Consider the following 19,702-nt stretch of genomic DNA (forward strand, 5'->3'; position numbering starts at 1 on the left):
CAGTGCGCCACCCCTCCCCCACCCACATCCCTCATCCGAATCTCCGACTTAACACACTACGGAGATGACGAGAACACGCCGCAAGTTACCCCTAATATTATGCTGTTTGATAGTGATATTCTTGTTTGTGAAGAAGGGCAAGCAACTACAACAATACGAGCATTTCATCCCCAATCAAGAACCGAAGGCTGTGTGGGATGTACTGGCGGACTTCAGTAATATGCCTCATTTGAATACAAGAATGTAAGTACTGTACCCATATCTCAAACCTCTTTACATAATACATCAGAATACAAACGCTTTATTGTCACAAAAAGTTATGATAAGGTGATTTATGTATTATCCCACTTGTTCTGAGGAGTCTGGTAGTGATTTAAATAAGATAGAGTAATACTTTTTTGAATCCTTTAAGTTTATTACGTAACCGAAACCCGAGTCAATGTCCGAATGCAGTAGCCTTCAACACACCCTTATATTATTGCTTTATTTTCAATGAACAAGGCAATTAAAGACGTGAACCATAATTTGTGTTGATTTAAAGCACCCTGAATGACGTTAAATGATGATTAAGGAGGGATTATTCCTTTAATTTCAATAAAACAGTGGGACATGAAAAAAACAAACAGAAGCAGTCGTCAAGACACTTAAGTATTTTTCGTTCTGTAATTTGGTTAATGTTTGTGGAAGTTACGCACGCATACACACCTACACGCACACACACACACACATATACACTTACACGCAGTCACACACACATACAGTACACATCAACAGGCATGCACACACGCAATCACATACACCTACGCATAGTTACACACACACATACACACACATACACAAACCAAAGAGGTAGAACTCGTTTGTTTTAATTTAATCAATATTTTCTCTTATAATTTGGGTTACTGTAGGTAAATTATTTTTTAGCAGTTCTAACTCAGTCTTCAAAAGCTCTAAGACCACGTATAAAGTTTCCGGAGTTCTATGTATGTATTTAACCTACCATGTATGTAAATAGATTCTCATGTATGTTTAGTGTATCGTGTATGTATAGCCATGTGCTTATAGATTCTTATGTATGTACAGTACAGTATAGTGCTATGTATGTATAGTGTATCGTGTGTGTATAGATCCTCATGTATGTATAGAGCCATGTATACATAGCGTATAGTGTATGTATAGTCATGTGTATAGATCATCATGTATGTATCGTATATGTATTGTGTTATATGTGCAGGGCCGGATTCAGGAGTGGGCAAAGTGGGCAGCTGTCCAGGAGCCTCCACATGTGCGGTAGTAGCTATATCAGGGCTGGTCGACATGAATGACTCCAGTCATGTCTCACTTTTGTGTGTGTGTTGGGAATTTGTACACTATCAATAAATATACAGTTAATTAAAAATTTCTCAATGTTCTGATTTCCTCAATATAACTGCATATGGCTTCAAAATTCTCCAAAGAAGTGTTCAAATTTCAAAATTTCCCCGGGGGGCTTACAGCGCCCCCCGGAACTCCCAGATGTTTAGGCTCGCTTCACTCGCCACCCCACCCTCTGGGTAGTTATAATGAGGGGGGCCTCCACAAAGAAGCTGCCCATGGGCCTCCACAGGTCTAAATCCGGCACTGTATATGTGTATAGTTCCTCATGTATGTATAGGGTCAGATGCGTAGAGAAATTCATGTATACATAATATCATGTATGTATAGAGAGCATCGTGTACGTTAATAGTCCTTACCGTGTGTACGTATAGCGGTTCCATATGTATACACAGAGTGCATCATGTGTATGTATATAGGTCCCAACCACGTGTGTGTGTGTGTGTGTAATAATAATAATAATAATAATAATAATAATAATAATAATAATAATAATAATAATTAACGGTTTGTTGAAAGAGCATGGCAGACGGTGTCGAGGATGGTGCAGAAGCTTCTCACCAAATTTGCAGGTCGTGGTGATGGTCAGAGTGCCGACAGGGTCAGTGTGTTGAGCGCTTCTTGATATGTGGAGTAGGAAGGGCAGAGAATAATCTTGCATGCCCTCTTTTGCACTTTTTCTAGGTGTTTACGTTGTGTGGCATTTAGGGAGGAAGACCAGGTGGGGGAGGCATAGGTGAGCTTGGGAAGTATGAATGTTGATTAAACACTGAGGAGCTCTGGCGCAGGAACTCCGAGGGACTTGAGTCGGCGGAGGAGGTGGAGACGGAAACTGGAGGATTTGACAACTTCACTGACGTGTGGTTTCCAATTTAGTTTGTTGTCTATGGTGACGCCGAGGATCTTGGTGGAGTCTACAACCTGGAGTGTGTTGGGGCCTAAAGTAATGGAAGGAGGTGGGACAAGGTCGGAGGAGAGGTTAATCCCAATGGTGGACTCGTCGACATATTTCCAGCGAGCAGAGGTTTCTCTTAGGGCATCATTGATAAGCATAAGGAAGCAGAGTGGTCCCATAGGCGGTATATGTAGTCGAGAAAGCTGACAAGACAGTGAGTGGTGGAGGAAGTTTTCATGTTGCCAAATTGCTGAGGATCTACGGCTCCTGCAATATCAGCATAAGCCCAGTTGAACACAAAACTTTCATAGATTAAGCTGGGTATTGGGGTGATGGGTATGGGTCGTGTGTGTGTGTGTGTGTGTGTGTGTGTGTGTGTGTGTGTGTGTGTGTGTGTGTGTGTGTGTGTGTTTCATATGTGCACAGACCATATTTAATGCAGCAAAGGTCACACCTGAGCACCATAGGACAGGTAAGCCATTGTTATTCTTCCCTACCTCAACCCCCACCCTCCCACCCTCAACCCCCCAACACCCCCCCCACTCGCCATATAGGGTAGTATGACGTCACCATCCCACCCTCCCCGTCACCACCAGTTAAGATGACCACGATAACTCCCCCCAACCCTTTGTTTACCTGTCATAACCTCCTACTCATCCCTCACCTCCTGTCACCTACCCTCCTCACCTACCCTCCGTCACCTACCCTCCTCACCTACCCTCCTCACTCCCTCACCTACCACCCCCCTTACTGGAATTTTAAGAGGTGTCTGTGTCTTTGTGTGTGTGTGGGGGGGGAGGGGGGTAGTACACGAGCAGCAATTGTGAGAGCTCTTGTTTGTGGTTAATCTTACCATTACGACAGAAACGGAGGAGGAAGAGGAAGCGCGGGAGGAGGAGGAGGAAGAGCGGGAGTAGGAGGAGGAAGAGTGGGAGGAGGAGGAGGAAGAGAGGGAGGAGGAGGAGGAAGAGCAGGGGGAGGAGGAGGAGGAGGAGGTTAGTTTTTAGAACCAGAGTAGAGAAGTAAACGCTGGAAAGACGGAGGTTCTGGGAGAGAGGACGGGAAGGAGGGAGGGAAGGAGGAACATAAGAACATAAGAACATAAGGAGTCTGCAATAGGCCGGTTGGCCTGTGCATGGCAGCTCCTGTCGAGAGTTACTACCACTCACTATCATCCATGAATCTATCTAGCCTCCTTTTAAAACTTTCCAGAGTTCCCGCACTTACTACAAAGTTGCTAAGCTTGTTCCACTCGTCCACCACCCTATTTGTGAACCAGTTTCTTCCTATCTCCCTCCTAAACCTAAACTTATCCAACTTAAATCCGTTGCTCCGAGTCCTATCCTGCTCGGATATTATAAGAACTTTATCTATATCTCCTTTATTGATTCCTTTCACCCACTTAAATACTTCTATCATATCTCCCCGCACTCTTCGTCTTTCTAGGGAATACAAGTTTAGTTTCTTTAACCTATCCTGATATGGGAGGTTTCTAAGTCCCGGAATCATTTTCGTCATTCTTCGCTGCACCGACTCTAGTGAATTGATATCCATTCTATAATAAGGGCACCAGAACTGAACCGCATAATCGAGGTGCGGCCTGACTAGCGCAAGATATAGTTGAAATAAGACCTCTGCACTCTTATTACTTACACTTCTACATATAAAACCCAATACTCTGTTTGCCTTATTTCGAACATTAATGCACTGTTTTCTAGGCCGTAGGCCAAGGCTTACAAGTACCCCTAGGTCTCTTTCACAAGTCGACTTCTCTAGGTTGATGTTGTTAAGGCTGTATACATTGACAGTATTTGTTCTTCCAATATTAAGTACACTGCACTTGCTGGTGTTGAATTTCATTTGCCATTTTCTGATCACTCCTGCAGTTTATTTAAATCCTCCTGTAGTGCATTTGCATCCTGCCCTGAATTAATCTGCCATCCTATTTTGGTGTCATCCGCAAACTTGCTTATGTCACTGCTGATCCCAGTATCTAGATCGTTTATGTAGATCATGAACAAGAGTGGGCCCAGTACTGACCCCTGGGGAACCCCACTCGTTACACAACCCCACTCAGATTTAACACCATCTACGCTGACCCTCTGCGTTCTATCGGTGAGCCATGATTTTATCCAATTTAAAACTTTCCTCTCGACACCACGAGCCTTAAGTATTCTCAGAAGCCTCTGATGCGGTACTCTGTCAAACGCTTTGTTAAAGTCTAAGTAAATAACATCGTAATTTTCGTCATTATCTACTACCTCGAAGACTCTCCTAAAAAACGGCACCAGATTTGTTAGACAAGATTTTCCCTTTGTAAACCCATGTTGCGAGTCGTAGATTAATTTGCTTTTCTCTAGATGCGATCGGATGCTATTTGCTATAATTGATTTAAGAAATTTCCCCACTACTGACGTCAAACTGATCGGCCGGTAATTTGACGCTGATGCTCTGTCTCCCTTTTTGAATATGGGTACTACATTTGCCTGTTTCCACAAGTCTGGCACAACTCCCGTGTCCAATGATTTTGTCAATAAATTTACGAGGGGTCCGCTAATCTGCTCCCTACACTCTTTCAAAACTCGAGGGAAAATTTCATCCGGCCCTGGGGATTTTGTCTTCTTTAATTTATTTATCTTCTGAAGAACATCCTCTTTTCTGATAATGATATTCTTTAATTTCTCTTTTTCATTTCCCCTAAATATAGGAAGGAAGGAGAGGCGAGAAGGATGGATAGAGAGAGGAAGGGTAGGAGGAGATGAGGGATGTGGACAGGTGGAAGTGAGATAGGTAAGAGGGTCGGATGGGTGAGGGGTCGGATGGGTGAGGAGTGGGGTGGGTGAGGGGTCGGATGGGTGAGGGGTCGGATGGGTGAGGGGTCGGATGGGTGAGGTGCCGGATGGGTGAGGGGTCGGATGGGTGAGGGTCGGATGGGTGAGGGTCGGATGGGTGAGGGTCGGATGGTGAGGGGTCGGATGGGTGAGGGGTATGGGTGAGGTGTCGGATGGGAGAGGGTCGGATGGGTGAGGGGTCGGATGGGTTAGGAGGGGTGGGTGAGGGGTCGGATGGGTGAGGGGTGGGTGAGGGGTCGGATGGGTGAGGGGTAGGATGTTTGAAGTGAGGGGAGGTTGGGTGAGTCGTGTGTGACTGAAGGATGCCAAGGAAATTGAAATTGAAGTTACTTATGACTGTGAACTGGTCGGTGGTGATGTGTGGAGTAGAGGAGGAGGAGGAGGAGGAGTCTGAGATAAAGATGTTGGAGTGTAACCTGAGTGTGTCAATCAGAAATGGGTTGAGAAACGAAGATATCAGACCAAGAGAGAGAGAGAGAGAGAGAGAGAGAGAGAGAGAGAGAGAGTAGTTCACTGTTTAGTTTTACTTTAACAAATTTATTGACAAAGCTTGTAGTACAGTTTGTCTCTTCTGGATAGTTCAGTCAGGTCTTGACACTGAGGTTGGTATCACTGTTCACGGCCACGCAGGACAGAGGTTCATACACAGTAGAAGTCATATTCTATTTAAGGACTAATCAGTGTGGACCAGCAGCAAATTTAGGATAAACAGCAAAATTGTCCTCAAACACTCCTGATTCAATGTAGTAATTACAAAGTTCATGATACAATAAGTCAGGTGGCCTGAAGTCTTTGACAGTGTCACATTCAATAATATAGTGTTCAAGTGTATGCTTTAAAGGTTTATCACAAAGTTTACATGCTGAGTGTTCCGGTATGGGTACAGCGTTACTAACTTGCCAGATGTGTCTGTATCCTAGCCTAACTCTGGCCACGCCTACATCACATTGTCTGGTTCTGTCCTTATGCTGGCCACACCGGTACCTCTTGTCACAAAATTTGTCATATTTATTGATGCTACAACTGTCAGGTCTCTGTGCTTTCTTCAGTTCTTCTAGATCAGATTTCATTATTTTAACTTGTACAACGAGAAGAGGAGGAGGGGAGGGGAAGGAGGGGGAGGAAGGGGAAGAGGAGGAGGAGAAGGAGGAGGAAGAAGGGGAGGTGGTAACATGAGACAGTAATGTTTTTGTGTTTGTTTTTATTTCTCTCATTCTTTTTCTCTCACCCTCCCACTCTCTCTCTCTCCAGACAGAAGTGGGAGCTACTAGACGAGTCAGGGAACTACGACAGCTGGAGGTATCGCGTTATCACCTATGAGGACATGATCGGTGGGTTTATCTTCGGCCTCAACGAGAACCACGGCGAGGTGTTGGTTGAGCCCGTCTCCCCCCCTGACCACTATTACCACCAAGAGGTCTACACCACCAAGAGTCTCTATGGCTTGATTATAAGTAAGTTTCTAAGGGATTTAACGTAGGTTGAGGTGGTAACAGTGGTTTTAAAGTTACAGGGAATATTTTGGGGAGTTTTTTTTTTTAAGTTCTGAGAGTCTACACCACTACGAGTCTCTAAGGCTTGATTATAGTAGGATTCTAAGGGGTTTAACGAGGGTTGAGGTGGTAATAGTGTTTATATAGAGACGAGAAATTTCTTTGGGGTTTTGTAGGTAAATTGTGAGAGTATACAGTCCTTGTTTACTCACAGGGTTGCAGAAAATTTGTCCCCAGGGAATTTTTGGGTGTTGTGAAATGGAAATGTTGTTACGAGGGCGTCACTGGTTGTAATCGTCTGGATAAAAGAATATGGATTTCCCCGATTAAGAGTTGGGTATTGCCAGGTCTTCCTCACACACACACACACACACACACTCTCTCTCTGTGTTTGGTTATATTTCCTTGCCTGTTATCTCTCCCTCCGTCTGTTTGTTTGTCTGTCTCTGTGTGTGTGTGTGTGTGTGTGTGTGTGTGCTGCTCTCTACATGTGTGTATGTGTGTGTGAGAGGGGTGGTGGTGGTGGTATTGGTGGCGGTGGTGGTGGTATTGGCGGTGGCGGTGGTGGTGGTGGCGGTAGTGGTGGTGTATGTGGTGGTGGTATTGGTGGTGGTGGTGGCGGTAGTGTTGGTTGTAAAATAAATAATAATAATAATAATAATTAACGGTTTATTGAAAGAGCATGGCAGCCAGAAGGCTGAAAATATACAGTTACATATTTGGGGAATGGGTTTCGAATTACAAATAATATACAAGTAATATAAGTGATACAAATAAGATATATAATAACTAGATGGGAAAAAGCTCAAACTACAGTGCATTTCAACATAGTGACAGTGCAAGAAGTAGTATTACCGGGAGTGAATACACTGGTTTATTACAAGTTATTGATAATTTTTACAATGGTTGGGACTGGGCTGTTCTTATAGCGATCAGTTCGTGCACGTATGGGCTGGATGCGGTTGTGGTGTCGAACAGCAATTCTCGGGCTAGGTATCTCAGGTGGTAGTAGGAGCCGGTGTCGAGTATGGTGTAGAAGCTTCTTACCAAATTTGCAGATGAGGTCGTGGTGATGGTCAGATGAGATCGAAAGGGTCAGTGTGTTGAGCGCTTCTTGATATGTGGAGTAGGAAGGGGAGAGAATACTCTTGCATGCCCTCTTTTGCACTTTTTCTAGGTGTTTACGTTGTGTGGCATTTAGGGAGGAAGACTAGGTAGGGGAGGCATAGGTGAGCTTGGGAAGTATGAATGTTGGTAAACACTGAGGAACTCGGGTGCAGGAACTCCGAGGGACTTGAGTCGGCGGAGGAGGTGGAGACGGAAACTGGAGGATTTGACAACTTCACTGACGTGTGGTTTCCAATTTAGTTTGTTGTCTATGGTGACGCCGAGGATCTTGGTGGAGTCTACAACCTGGAGTGTGTTCGGACCTAGAGTAATGGAAGGAGGTGGGACAATGTCGGAGGAGAGGTTGATGTGCATAACCATGGTCTTGGTATGGTTGATGGTGACATGGTTGTTGGTGGCTCAGTTTTGGAGACTGTTCAATAAATCCTGAAGGGCGGTATAGTCGGGAGCAGAATTGTTGACGCTGATCCCAATGGTGGAGTCGTCGACATATTTCCAGCGAGCAGGGGTTTCTCTTAGGGCATTGGTATTGGTGGTATTGGTGGCGGTGGTGGTGGTGGTGGTGGTGGTGGTGGTGGTGGTGGTGGTGGTGGTGGTGGTGGTATTGCTGGTGGTGGTGGCGGTGGTGGTGGTGGTGGTGGTATTGGTGGTGGTATTGGTGGCGGTGGTGGTATTGGTGGTATTGGTGGCGGTGGTGGTGGTGGTGGTATTGGTTGTGGTGGTGGTGGTATTGGTGGTATAGGTGGCGGTGGTGGCGGTGGTGGTATTGGTGGTGGTGGTGGTATTGGTGGTGGTGGTGGTATTAATGGTATTGGTGGTGGTGGTGGTGGTATTGGTGGTAATGAACATAAGAACATAAGAACATAAGAATGGAGGAAACTGCAGCAAGCCTATTGGCCCATACTGGGCAGTCCCGTTTACACCCAACCCCTATTGCTCATATAAGCATCCAACCTATGTTTGAAGCTATCCAGCGTATTAGAGTTAATGATGATATTTGGTAACTTGTTCCACTCATCAGCTACTAATTCCAAACCAGTGTTTACCTATCTTGTGCCTAAATCTAAATTTGTCTAATTTAAAACCATTGTTACGAGTTCGCTCCTGGTTGGATATTTTGAGTACCTTTGTAATGTCCCCTTTTGTTTAGCCCTGACTTCCACTTATACACCTCTATCAGGTCGCCCCTCGCTCTACGTCTCTCTAGGGAGTGCAAATTAAGATGCTTTAACCTGTCTCTATACTCAAGGTTCCTAATGCCCGGGATTAGTCTTGTCATTCTCCTCTAAATTCTTTCCAAGGATTCTATATCCATTCTGTAATACGGTGACCAGAACTGAACTGCGTAATCCAGGTGTGGTCTCACAAGCTCAAGATACAGTTTTGGGATGACCTCGCTAGTCTTGTAACTAACACTCCTTTGTATGAACCCAAGTACTTTTTTAGCCTTGTTACTCGCAAAAACACATTGTTTACTTGGCTTAAGGTTCCTATTTATCATTACTCCTAAATCTCTCTCGCAGTCGGATTTCTCTATGGCATCGTTGTTCATCTGGTATCTGGTTTCCCTGTTTACATCTCCTATACTGAGTACTTTACATTTGTCTACGTTGAATTTCATCTGCCATTTTTCAGACCATTCGAAAAATTTGTTTAGATCTTCCTGTAGTTTTGCCGAGTCCTCGTCAGATTTAATAACACGCCCTATTTTAGTGTCATTAGCAACTTTGCTTATGTTGCTGTCTATGCTGATATCTATGTCGTTTATGTGTATAATAAATAATAAAATAATAATGGTTCAAGTACTGAGCCTTGGGGAACTCCACTTGTGACGTTGCTCCAATGGGACTTAGTGCCTTTAATGCTCACTCCCTGTTTCCTGTCTGTAACCACGCACTAATCCATTTAAGGATATTACCTTTGATGCCATGTGCTTCTACCTTTCTAATTAGTCTTTCGTGGGGGACTCTGTCGAAGGCTTTGCTAAAGTCGAGATATACCACATCATAATTGTGCCCCTCGCCCACCGATTCGAAAACTGATGAAAAGAATGTTAATAGATTAGTTAGACAAGAACGTCCGCTTGTGAAGCCATGCTGGGAATCATTGATCAATCTGCGCTTCTCCAGGTGATTTCGAATAGAGTTTGAAATGATTGCTTCCAGTAATTTGCCTACTATTGATGTTAGACTGATTGGGCGGTAGTTAGAGGATAGTGATCTATCCTCCTTCTTGAAAATTGGTATTGGTGGCGGTGGTGGTGGTGGTGGTGGTGGTATTGGTGGTGGTATTGGTGGTGGTGGTGGTATGGTGGCGGTGGTGGTGGTATTGGTGGCGATGGTGCGGCGGTAGTGGTGGTGGTATTGGTGGTGGTGGTGGTACTGGGTGGCGGTGGTGGTGGCATTGCGGTGGTGGTATTGGTGGTGGTGGTATTGGTGGTGGTGGCTGTGAGAGGAGAGAGGGTATATATATATATATATATATATATATATATATATATATATATATATATATATATATATATATCACACACACATCGTCTCATGTCAACTAATCAGGTGATTTGCTCACAGGATGAAGCTTATTATTTTTTAATATTTTATATAGTTTTATGATAATTAAATTTATTTGTGGGTAAAACCTCTTGTGTGTGTTGTTGCAAGTAATGAATTCTGTCGTGTGTGTGTGTGTGTAATAATAATAAAATAATAAATAATAATAAACGGTTTATTAATAGAGTTGCAGCCGGTGGCTGAAAATATACAGATTTACATTTGATTTAGACATAATGATATAATATGCATTGAATACATTTACAGGGCTGTACAGTACATAAATCAGGAGTTGTTTATTATTTTAACAATAGATGGGATGGTGCTGTTCTTATATCTATCGGTGTGGGCTCTTATGGGCTGAATTTTGTTGTAGTGGCGGACTGCGAGAGTTGGGTGGGGGGCTGCAGGTTGCAGGAGGTGGCGATGGCGAGGGTGGTACAGTAGTCCACTGCCAAACCTTTCCAGTGCTTGATGGTGGAGGTCACTGAGGGATGGCATTTCCAGGGTGGAGAGAGCGTTGGTGTGTGTGTGTGTGTGTGTGTGTATGTGTGTGTGTGTGTGTGTGTGTGTGTGTGTGTGTGTGTGTGTGTGTGTTAAGAAGTCTCATGGTTCAGGCGTCCTTATGTGCAACATCTGTGGACGACACTGCCTGTCCCGTATCGGCCTCTCGAGTCACCTCAGAGCTCACCAACGAAGGTGATATCTTTGTAACCGCCAATGAGGCGGTTAAAGGAATATTCAGACCCATGACGTTGAACTCGAACATTATAATTTGGTCAAACCTGTTGGATACAATTCATTTTAGTATTTCACATAAATCATACATAGGCAGTCACATAGATGTCTAATCCACTATATATTTACATAACAATCATAGCTGTGTAATCAGTCTAATCTTAACACTTACAATGAGTACTTAATTTTCCATATTTTTATGTCGTCACAATGATAAACGATGCAATGCACACAGTCTACCTGTGTACACAATAAGTACCAGTTAAACTTACGTGTTGAAAGTCTCAAGGGAAACCAGGTTAGGTGCTGCCTCTGTGATCTGAATAACTACAGAGGAACCAGGTTAGGTGTTGCCTCTGTGGTGTGAATAACTACAGAGGAACCAGGTTAGGTGTTGCCTCTGTGGTCTGAATAGCTACAATGCCGATACCCTACTGTCGCCTCCCCAACCCTTTCGATGGGCAAGGCTGAGTCAGGTGATTATTATTATACATAAACAAAACTCCCCTTACACACTCCAATCCCCTCTGGGCCTCTCATCTCCACCATCTCAACACTCTACACACTGTATACAGGCAGGCACACTCAATAAACATGACATGACTTACAGCCTAACATAATGTTTGTGTATGTGTCATCCCACTCATTACTGCTTGCGGTAACAATCTTTAATAACTCATATTATTGTATCATAGCTGATGCCATTGCTCTAAGGTTCTGTAGGCCAGTAGAAGGTTTGCCCTCCCAATGCGTGTGCGACTCATTTTATGACATCGACCGCGCCATGGTGTGCAAGAAAGGGGGCTTCGTATGCATGAGGCATGATGAAGTAAGGGATCTAACAGCATATCTACTGAGGGAAATCTGCCATGACGTCATGGTTGAGTCGTCCCTCCTTCCATTGGATGGTGAGAACCTCCGTCACGACTTCAAACACATCCAACGATGCCCGTGTGGACTTCAGTGCTCGAGGATTCTGGACGTGGGGACAGTGAGCTTTCTTCGACATAAGGATTTTTTATCCCATGGTTGCATGTCACCGTAACCTAGCTCTCGATGGTGCACACAGGAGGAACGAGAACGACAAGATAAGGGAATACGGGGAGAGAATTCAGAACGTTGACCAAGGCAGCTTCACTCCTCTAGTGTTCACAACCTCTGGTGGGATGGGCCCAAGTGCAAGATGCTTCTACGCTAGACTCGCGGAGGTGATCTCCGAATAGAAGCAGCAGCCCAGAAGTTATGTTACAGCCTGGATGAGATGTCGACTGTCCTTCTCTCTCCTTAGGTCGGCTTTGCTCTGCCTCAGGGGAACGAGAGCATCGGCCCCAAAGCTCAACACAGCTAGGATAGCTACTTATGTATTAGGATAGCTAAGTTTAAGGTAATAAAATGGCGGCGAAGGTGTGGCTATAGGGGGAGGATGGAGGCCACTTAAAAGAGAAAGAAAAAAGTAGTAGTAGTAGTAGTGTGTGTGTGTGTGTGTGTGTGTGTGTGTGTGTGTGTGCGTGCGTGTGCGTGTGTGTGTTTAAATAATTGTGTTAGGCAATGGAACTCAAGTTAGACATAGATAGATAGATAGATAGATAGATTGATAGATAGATAGATAGATAGATTGATAGATAGATAGAGATTCTCGTACGTGTGAATTTTTTCCATTTTTTTATGATCATGTTATTTAGTGTTTGGATTTTTTTTACGCTGATGTTTGTTTGTTTTTGTTTTTGTTTCCCGGTTAACAAGTAGAACCTTCTTCTTCTTCTTCTTCTTCTTATTATTATTATTATTATTATTATTATTATTATTATTATTATAGTTGACATAACAGGTGGTTGGTGTCACTCATGTCTGTCTGTCTGTTTCTCTTTTCTGTTTTTGTTTCCTCTTGTTTGAAGTCTCTCTCTCTCTCTCTCTCTCACCCTCTCACCATCTCTCTCTCTCTCTCTCTCTCTCTGTTTGTTTACATATTCATCAGTCTGTCAAGGTACACACGATGGGTTGACCAAAAGACGTTGTGCTGTGTTCCCTCCAAGGTGAAAGATCACTGGGTTAAACAGTGATGAGGGCGGTGGACGGTCTCTTTCAGCCCCAAGGTCAAAGTTCAATAACAGAGAGAGAGAGAGAGAGAGAGAGAGAGAGAGAGAGAGAGAGAGTATATAATATGCATACAAGCAACTGTAATATGTACGCACACACACACACACACACACACACACATACACCCTCTGTAACAATAAACTTCACCAGCTGAATCATCACTTCACACCTTCAAAAATTCAGAATACAACGATATCAGCAAAACCCACCTTGAAGTATTCTTGTCTCTCATGACGTCAGAGGTCAGAGGTCAAGGGCCGTTTATCAGGATTGAAGGTTGATCAAATGACTCTGGAGGGAATGAGGGGAGGGGGGTGGTGTTGTATAATAATCTTGAGGTCAACCTTCAAGGATCAGGTTATATACGTCTGTAGAATAAGAAGTTAGAGGTCAAGAGTGAAGGGTTTAGTTGTTTATTTTTTTGTTATTTGTTGACAACTTTTGTATATCTGTTTGGCTAACTACCTTGTTTGTATACCTGCACTGTCTACAATAAGGTTGGTGAGCTGCATATATTTTCATACCACTACACTATTAAATTATTTTTATATTACGTTATGGATGATGTCACCTTTAAGATAGTTTACCCATAACAATATTACGTTTTCTATATATACTACAGCTAGACAGTACGTTTTCCTTATTTAATCCCTTACTTCTGTGTTTTTCTTTTATACAACCAGTTGGGAATCACTTCAAGTTTATATTTAGTATTTTAGCTCTTAAGACGTTACTGTTGATATATTCTTTGTTATTTTGTTATGAACTGTATCGTCCAGCTGAGCGTCTGTCCCGGGTCAAGATGCTGTCGACCAGGAGAAAGATCTAACCGCTATTTGGAATTATAGTTTGATACCCAAAAATCATTGGTATTTTGGGAAACTAATTAACAATATACTAACTTTATACCATAGCCAAGAAATTTGAACATTTAAGATATTTGACTTAATATCTATCTATATGTATGTATGTATGTATGTATGTATGTATGTATGTACTGGTATGTACCAACAACTAATATAGCACTTTCTTGTTCCCCAACTTCATAGTCAAGAACTATGGTAAGATGCACTTACGTCGGGCGACTGAGGAAGGCGTGACGGGGACACTAGCGAAGCAGGAGGTGTTCAGTGATTGTCCTCTCCTCTTCCACTACCTGTGTGACGTGGAGATGAGGCTGGGCAGGGAAGAGTTCTTTAAAAACTTGGCCAATTGGTTCTCTAAAGAGCAGCAGCACTGATGGTATTCTCGAGGCGATGTGTTCCCTAGTTCTTAAGTGGCAAAGACTGTGATCAAGTGATTTGTTTTTGCAGGATAAGGAAAGGTATTTTTTTTACTAAGTTCGTAGATAGTTTTGAACAAGATCTGGGAAAAGTGAAGGTAGTTTTGACCAATTTTTTTTTACCAAGTTTGTAGATAGTTTTGACCAAGATCTGGGATATGTAAAGATAGTTTTGACCAAGTTTGTAGAAAGTTTTGACTAAGTTCGCTAGACAAGTGAAGGCAGTTTGCGTAAGTACAGTAACGATAGTTTTGACCAAGTTGATAAAGGAAAATATACCAAGATTTATGGACCAGTAAGCAGTTTTAAGGAACATATATGAATAAACAACATCAACAGAGCCATAGGTAAACAGTTCCTTTAAACAGAGGCACGTTTTGTGTTTTTTTTTCACAAGTAGCAGTAGTCATTTTTGTTTGTGTTTAAGTAACAGCTATTTTCACCGTGTTTACTACTTATAAGAGGGAAAGTAGCGTAGTTTTAGACTATTTTTATAGGACACTACCAATGTTTACATAAGCTGGGATTAGTGAATTACTTTTTTAAGCCGTTTATGTTATAATTTAGCAACATAATCGCGATACAGTACGTTATTAGTGGGACAGTTGGTTACGAAATAAATACAACAGTATTTCCTTTTTGCGTCGGTGATACTATTTAGTGCAAGAGGAAAATAAACTGAATAAACAAAGCGATGGGTGTAGCTCTGTAGCCTGATATTGTTTAAGGCAGTCAGTGCTCAAGCTCGTATTTCCTTAGGTTCCATGAGCCAAGTGTGTTTTGCTTCGTTGATCCGTGTTAAGAGCCTCAGCTTTACTACACAACAGAAGTTATCGGAATTAATTTGTCATTCATCTATATATGTATTTCTGTGCTTCAACAACTAGGTAGGTACCATTTGTAGCTCTGATGTTGTGCAGAATTACTATGGTGGACTGTTGTGTCTATGGCAAGTTGTACCACAGAGCAATCAATGTCTCGATTGATGCGTGTTTCTCCACAGCTCAATCTTTGTTAGGGTTTTTGTGCATACAGGCTATATTATCGTAGTTTGCTTCACCTTTTAGCAACTTGTTACTTTAGGTCTGTAACGCGACACTGAACAGCTGGAGATCGTCGTGTTATGGCGACCGTGTGACGGCACTTGATGAATTACAGGAATGAGAAGGTAAAAGATGCATTCACGTGCATTGTGATGTAACGACTCGTTTTAACTCAGTAGCTTGCAGCTAAAATATAAAGATTCATACATTAAAGTTTTACCTTTAATGGAAGATAAAAGCCATAGAAAACAACCAATCGGACGTCGAAAGTGCTCTGAGACTACATAACCGCCTGTCTCGGCCCGCATTGTGAGTTAAAAGATGTTATAAATCTTATTTTACCGTTTATTAACTCAAGCGTTCTGTACAGCTATTGTGTTCTATTAAGTTCTCTATAACGACTGACTGACCCACAGAGAAGATATTTTCCTCCTCACTCGCTCATACAACGCTACGAGGCTATGACCACTTCTACGTTGTTATATCAGCTTAAGGATATATGAACTTTTAGTGTGCACAGTTTTGAGGACAAGTAATGTAGTTTTAAGAGCCAAGATAATATTCTTTGTTCTGTTTTATATGATTTGGAAAAATGAATTCATCCGTCTTATTGTTTTAACTCAAGAGGGCACAGAAACATAAAAGTCTTTATTGTACACTTTTTGACGACCAGTGATAAACTGTTTTGATAAAATAGTAATATTTTTTATACATTAAGAACACTAAAACTCAAATTGATATAAATTTGTATGATAGTTAATAAATATACAGTTTGTTGTGGTGTTTATATTTTACGCTCCTCAGCTTCTGCTTAATTTGGGCCAGAGATGTGTTAAGTTTTTCTCCATAACTTATGGCGTAAGAAAACATATAGCTCATCCACATAAGATTAAAACATGATGCAGCTTGTAATGCCGTCGAGAGCGTCATACAGTTTAACCATAACTAAAACACCCTAACGCTACCTTGGGAGTGGGGGGCTAAGTTAGGTTAGGTTAGCATTAGGTTAAATTAGGCCAAATTAGGATAGGTTCGGTTAATTTCACATGAGAATAGATTAGGTTGGGTTAGATATGGTTAAGTTAGGTTAGCGTTTGGGTGGTTAACCTTAAGGTGAAATAAACTTGGGGGGGCTAATCTTCACCTGATCGATTATGACACAAGCACTCTAGGTTAGGTTATGTTAGAATTAGGATAGATTAGGTTAAGTTAGGTTAGTGTCTGCTGAGATTTTATTTTACGTATAACTTAACAAATAAACATCGTGTAGGGAAAGATCAGTTAAGTATTGTTGTTAAAATATCAAAAGGCAGCGTGTGTTAGTTAATTGCCTTATATAAATTCCTTAATAACATGTCATAGGTGAGGAAGGTGAGAGGTGAGGAAGATGGGAGGTGAGGAAGATGGGAGGTGAGGAAGATGGGAGGTGAGGAAGATGGGAGGTGAGGAAGATGGGAGGTGAGGAAGATGGGAGGTGAGGAAGGTGGGAGGTGAGGAAGATGGGAGGTGAGGAAGATGGGAGGTGAGGAAGATGAGAGGAGGAAGATGGGGAAGGTGAGGGTGAGGAAGATGGGAGGTGAGGAAGGAGGTGAGGAAGATGGGAAGGTGAGGAAGATGGGAGGTGAGGAAGATGGGAGGGAGGAAGATGGGAGGAGGAAGATGAGAGGTGAGGAAGATGGGAGGTGAGGAAGATGGGAGGTGAGAAGATGGGAGGTGAGGAAGGTGGGAGTTGAGGAAGATGGAGGAGGAAGATGGGAGGTGAGGAAGATGAGAGGTGAGGAAGATGGGAGGTGAGGAAGATGGGAGGTGAGGAAGATGAGAGGTGAGGAAGGTGGGAGTTGAGGAAGAAGGAGAGGTGAGGAAGGTGAGAGGTGAGGGGGGTGGCTCATACATCACCTCACAGTAGAAGAAATATTGTACCTCACCACTTAACTGAGTCAATGTCACCACGTGTACTTGAGACACTACATTATACTGAACCAATGCCGTTATATTCAACCAACGCCCTTATACTGAACCAACGCTATTATACACAGAATAAACGCCATTATACAGAATAAACGCCATTATACAGAATAAAACGCCATTATACCGAACCACGCCATTAAACTCAACCAACGCCATTATACTGAACCAACGCCATTATACAGAATAAACGCCATTATACTGAACCAGCGCCATTAAACTCAACCAACGCCATTATACTGAACCAACGCCATTATACAGAATAAACGCCATTATACTGAACCAACGCCATTACTGAACCAACGCCATTAAACTCAAGCACGCCATTATACTGAACCAACGCCATACAGAATAAACGCCATTATACTGAACCAACGCCATTATACTCGAACCAACGCCATTAAATCAACCAATCATTATACTGAACCAACGCCATTATACAGAATAAACGCCATTATACTGAACCAATGCCATTATACTGAACCAACGCCATTATACAGAATAAAACGCCATTATACTGAACCAGCGCCATTAAACTCAAAAACGCCATTAATACTGAACCAACGCCATTATACAGAATAAACGCCATTATACAGAACCAACGCCATTATACTGAACCAACGCCATTAAACTCAAGCAACGCCATTATACTGAACCAACGCCATTATACAGAATAAACGCCATTATACTGAACCAACGCCATTATACTGAACCAACGCCATTAAACTCAACCAACGCCATTATACTGAACCAAGCCATTATACAGAATAAACGCCATTATACCGAACCAATGCCATTATACTGAACCAACGCCATTATACAATAAACGCCATTATACTGAACCAACGCTATTATACTGAACCAGCCATTAAACTCAACCAACGCCATTATACTGAACCAACGCCATTATATGAATAAACGCCATTATACTGAACCAACGCCATTATACAGAATAAACGCCATTATACTGAACCAACGCTATTATACTGAACCAGCGCCATTAAACTCAACCAACGCCATTATACAGAACCAGCGCCATTATACTGAACCAACGCCCTTATACTCAACCAGCGCCATTATTCCGCTCCAGGATACAGCTTTGATGTGTCGATAAGTAGTTCCTTTAAATAGAGAAATAAGGAATATGCACACATTGTCTCCTCACATTAACCTCGGCGCTAAAGTGGATTCTCGCCTGATTGCTTCGCTTTACTATGACGTCATTATGGATTCTCGTTTGACTACTTCGCTTTACTATGACGTCATTATGGATTCTCGTTTGACTACTTCGCTTTACTATGACGTCATTATGGATTCTCGCTTGACTACTTCGCTTTACTATGACGTCATTATGGATTCTCGCTTGACTACTTCCTTTACTATGACGTCATTATGGATTCTCGCTTGACTACTTCGCTTTACTATGACGTCATTATGGATTCGCTTTGACTACTTCGCTTAACTATGACGTCATTATGGATTCTCGTTTGACTACTTCGCTTTACTATGACGTCATAGGATTCTCGCTTGACTACTTCGCTTTACTATGACGTCATTATGGATTCTCGCTTGACTGCTTCGCTTTAAAACCACGACGCCAAGGTAGATGGAATCACTTGTAAATTAAACACCTCAGTATATTTCACTTAGAATAAACCGGCCTAACACAACCTGGTGGGAGTTAGGTTAGGTTAGGTTAGGTTATGTTTGGTTAGATTAGGTTAGGTTAGGTTAAGGTAGGCTAGGTTAAGTTGGGTTATGTTAGATTAGGGTAGGATAGGTTATGTTAGGTTACGCTGTGTTAGGTAAGGTTAAATTAGATTAGGCTATTTTAGGTTAGATTAGGTTAGGTTAGGTTAGGATAGGGTAGGATAGGTTATGTTAGGTTACCCTGTGTTAGGTAAGGTTAAATTAGATTAGGCTATTTTAGGTTAGATTAGGTTAGGTAGGTTAGGATAGGGTAGGATAGGGTGACCAAAACACCAGAGGCTGCTCTGTAGGGGAGGTGACCCACGGCAGGAAGAAAACTAATTTAAAAGTTTGACGTCAATACTTCAAGGTAGCTGAGTGGCCTTTGAACCTTCCATGACTTGATGATTAGATTAACTAGGTGTTTAAATCTCGTGGCCTTAGGATTTTGTTAATATAAACTTTAAATTCTTATGATCATGAGAGAGAGAGAGAGAGTACAGTAACCTTCATCTCTTCCATATTGCGACGCCCCTTGAACACTCCTTGACACCAGGTCCCTGTATTTAACGCCAACAAAACTACACCACATGC

General features: G+C 42.5%; 1 protein-coding gene across 1 annotated transcript; it reads left to right on the forward strand.

The window, feature by feature from the left end:
- The first annotated feature begins 27 nt into the window (after positions 1 to 27).
- LOC121860179 lies at positions 28 to 16,230 on the forward strand. Its single transcript, XM_042357241.1, has 4 exons — positions 28 to 243; positions 6,373 to 6,575; positions 14,179 to 15,618; positions 15,654 to 16,230. The coding sequence occupies exons 1-3, from the start codon at positions 65 to 67 to the stop codon at positions 14,367 to 14,369; spliced, it is 573 nt and encodes a 190-aa protein (XP_042213175.1). The 5' UTR covers positions 28 to 64; the 3' UTR covers positions 14,370 to 15,618; positions 15,654 to 16,230.
- Positions 16,231 to 19,702: the final 3,472 nt, after the last annotated feature.

Source organism: Homarus americanus, unplaced genomic scaffold (genome assembly GCF_018991925.1).
Source record: "Homarus americanus isolate GMGI-L3 unplaced genomic scaffold, GMGI_Hamer_2.0 scaffold21914, whole genome shotgun sequence".
In the NCBI taxonomy this organism is placed as follows: Eukaryota; Metazoa; Arthropoda; class Malacostraca; order Decapoda; family Nephropidae; genus Homarus; species Homarus americanus.

Bases quoted from the DNA above. Each gene is read 5' to 3' on its own strand.
- LOC121860179 (XM_042357241.1), top strand. From the start codon at position 65: ATGACGAGAACACGCCGCAAGTTACCCCTAATATTATGCTGTTTGATA. The intron at 244-6,372 runs GTAAGTACTGTA...CTCTCTCTCCAG, and splicing joins CCTCATTTGAATACAAGAAT to ACAGAAGTGGGAGCTACTAG. The intron at 6,576-14,178 runs GTAAGTTTCTAA...CCAACTTCATAG, and splicing joins TCTCTATGGCTTGATTATAA to TCAAGAACTATGGTAAGATG.